We start from the raw sequence: 1,928 nt of genomic DNA on the forward strand, positions 1-1,928 counted from the left end.
TCCATCCCTCCCTCCCTCCATCCCTCCCTCCCTCCCTCCATCCCTCCCTCCATCCCTCCATCCCTCCATCCCTCCCTCCCTCCCTCCATCCTCCATCCCTCCCTCCATCCCTCCCTCCATCCCTCCATCCCTCCATCCCTCCCTCCCTCCCTCCATCCATCCATCCATCCCTCCATCCATCCATCCATCCCTCCCTCCATCCATCCCTCCATCTGCAGCCTAGACTTTCACATTATGTTTACCCCTCCAACCTCATCCGTCCGCCCACTCACCCACCCATCCATTCTTCCATCTGTTCATTTATCTACCCATCCAACTTCCATCTATGCATCCATCCACCCACTCATTCAACTTCCATTTATCCATCCATCCATCTGTATCCATCAGTCCATCATGTCGTCAAGATTATGCACTGCTTGTGTGTATCAGGCACCTAGCCAGAACCAGCACCCTCAATGAACAAGGACAGAAAGCACCAGAGCTAGTTACTTCACTTCAGGGGTACCAAGCACTGCAGAGAAAGACAGCAGGGGTGCTGTCCTGGTTTGGGGCAAACAGAGGCCTCAGTGGGTATCATCTCACCTGGGTCAGGGGAGAAGTGATTCAGGCAAGAGCAGGGGAGCAGAGTCCAGCTGCAGCCTGAGGAGTAGAAAAGTCAGTGTGCACCCATGCATTGGAGACAAGTAGTAGCTCGTGAAGACAAGGGTGAGTGGGCTCAGATCCTGACCTCCACCGCTTCCTCACTGAGTGACACAGAGTAAGCGGTCAGTCCCTCAGTGTCTCTCTCCTGTCATCTGAGTTCACAGTCACTGTCTCACCAGGGTAACAGCTGAGGCGTCAGTGTCTGAACATCTTCAGCGAGTGCTCTGTCCATGTTTGCCAAGTGACTCAACTGGTTATTATTTGGGTCCCACTTGGCAGAAAGTAACCATGGCCCTTGTTTCAACATTTGCTAAGTCCCCCATGGGATGGAGTGAGAGAGAAAAGCCCAAAGTGGCCAGGCTTTTAGTGTTACAGAGAGGAAAGCAGGGTCTTCTTGCAGGGTTCCTGATGGCTGAGCTGGGAGATCAGGATGGCTCTCAGGGTGGTGGGAGAACAAGGGTAAGGCTGGGAGGTCCTGGCTGGACTCTGTCACCTGCAGAGCTGGGAAGAGGGGTAGGAGCATCTCAACCCAGTGTTTCTGCTGTGGCCTTAACGCCACCCTCAGATCTCTATCCAGTTTCTGGTGTACAGGAGCCAGGCCACTGCTGCCGCCTCAGAGACAGAGCCCCTCCTCCCAAGCTGACCTGTGTCCCGGATGATGGGAACCTCAGCTGCCATCCCAGGAAGGGCAAGGTGTGGGCTGTGATACTGCCACCATCGCTGGACTGGGCCTAGGATGCGGCCTGAGGGAGGCCTGGAACTCTGGGCCTGGTTGCCTCCCCTCCATGCCCGGCCTTTAAACAAGACTGGAGTTGGATCATGCTATGCTGGTACATACCTCTCAGGCGTAAGACAGCTGCCCGAGGGGCCTACAGGGAACACAAAGCTGTGGCCACCTCCCATCCACCTACCTCAGTCTACCTGTGTACCCCAGGCTACATCATAGCCAGGGGACTCAGGGTTGTCCCCCTGACTGGACACAACCTAGTAAATGATATCTTCCAGCTGGGCCTGTCTCTGCCACTCCTTCCCATGGTGCTTGGGGGTCTGGGCAGGGACCCAGGGTAAGTCCAGACTGGTGGGGGAACCATGCCCAGCATCCATGGACCCTAACTTTGTAACTTTTCTCTCTGTGTCCTCTTGTAGACAGGCCCTACCCTGGTGGTGGGACATGCCAGCAATGGGGGACACACCACTGGGTTCTCTGACCCTGGGGCTCAGGAAGAGGCAGGTAACTAAGTGGGGTTTGCTTGGACACCCCCAGAGGCTTGGCATGACCATGGTAC

At 55.8% G+C, this 1,928-nt stretch overlaps 1 protein-coding gene across 3 annotated transcripts in view; it reads left to right on the plus strand.

The window, feature by feature from the left end:
• Slc66a1 (solute carrier family 66 member 1) overlaps positions 1 to 1,651 on the plus strand; it is a 13,785-nt gene extending 12,134 nt beyond the window's left edge. For all 3 annotated transcript variants that reach the window (XM_027399848.2, XM_027399849.2, XM_035439458.1), the window contains one exon: positions 1,208 to 1,651. In XM_027399848.2, coding sequence (XP_027255649.1) covers positions 1,208 to 1,285 — 78 coding nt within the window. In that variant the 3' untranslated portion in view covers positions 1,286 to 1,651. The remainder of the gene's footprint in view (positions 1 to 1,207) is intronic.
• Positions 1,652 to 1,928: the final 277 nt, after the last annotated feature.

Source organism: Cricetulus griseus, chromosome 2 (assembly GCF_003668045.3).
Source record: "Cricetulus griseus strain 17A/GY chromosome 2, alternate assembly CriGri-PICRH-1.0, whole genome shotgun sequence".
NCBI lineage: Eukaryota > Metazoa > Chordata > Mammalia > Rodentia > Cricetidae > Cricetulus > Cricetulus griseus.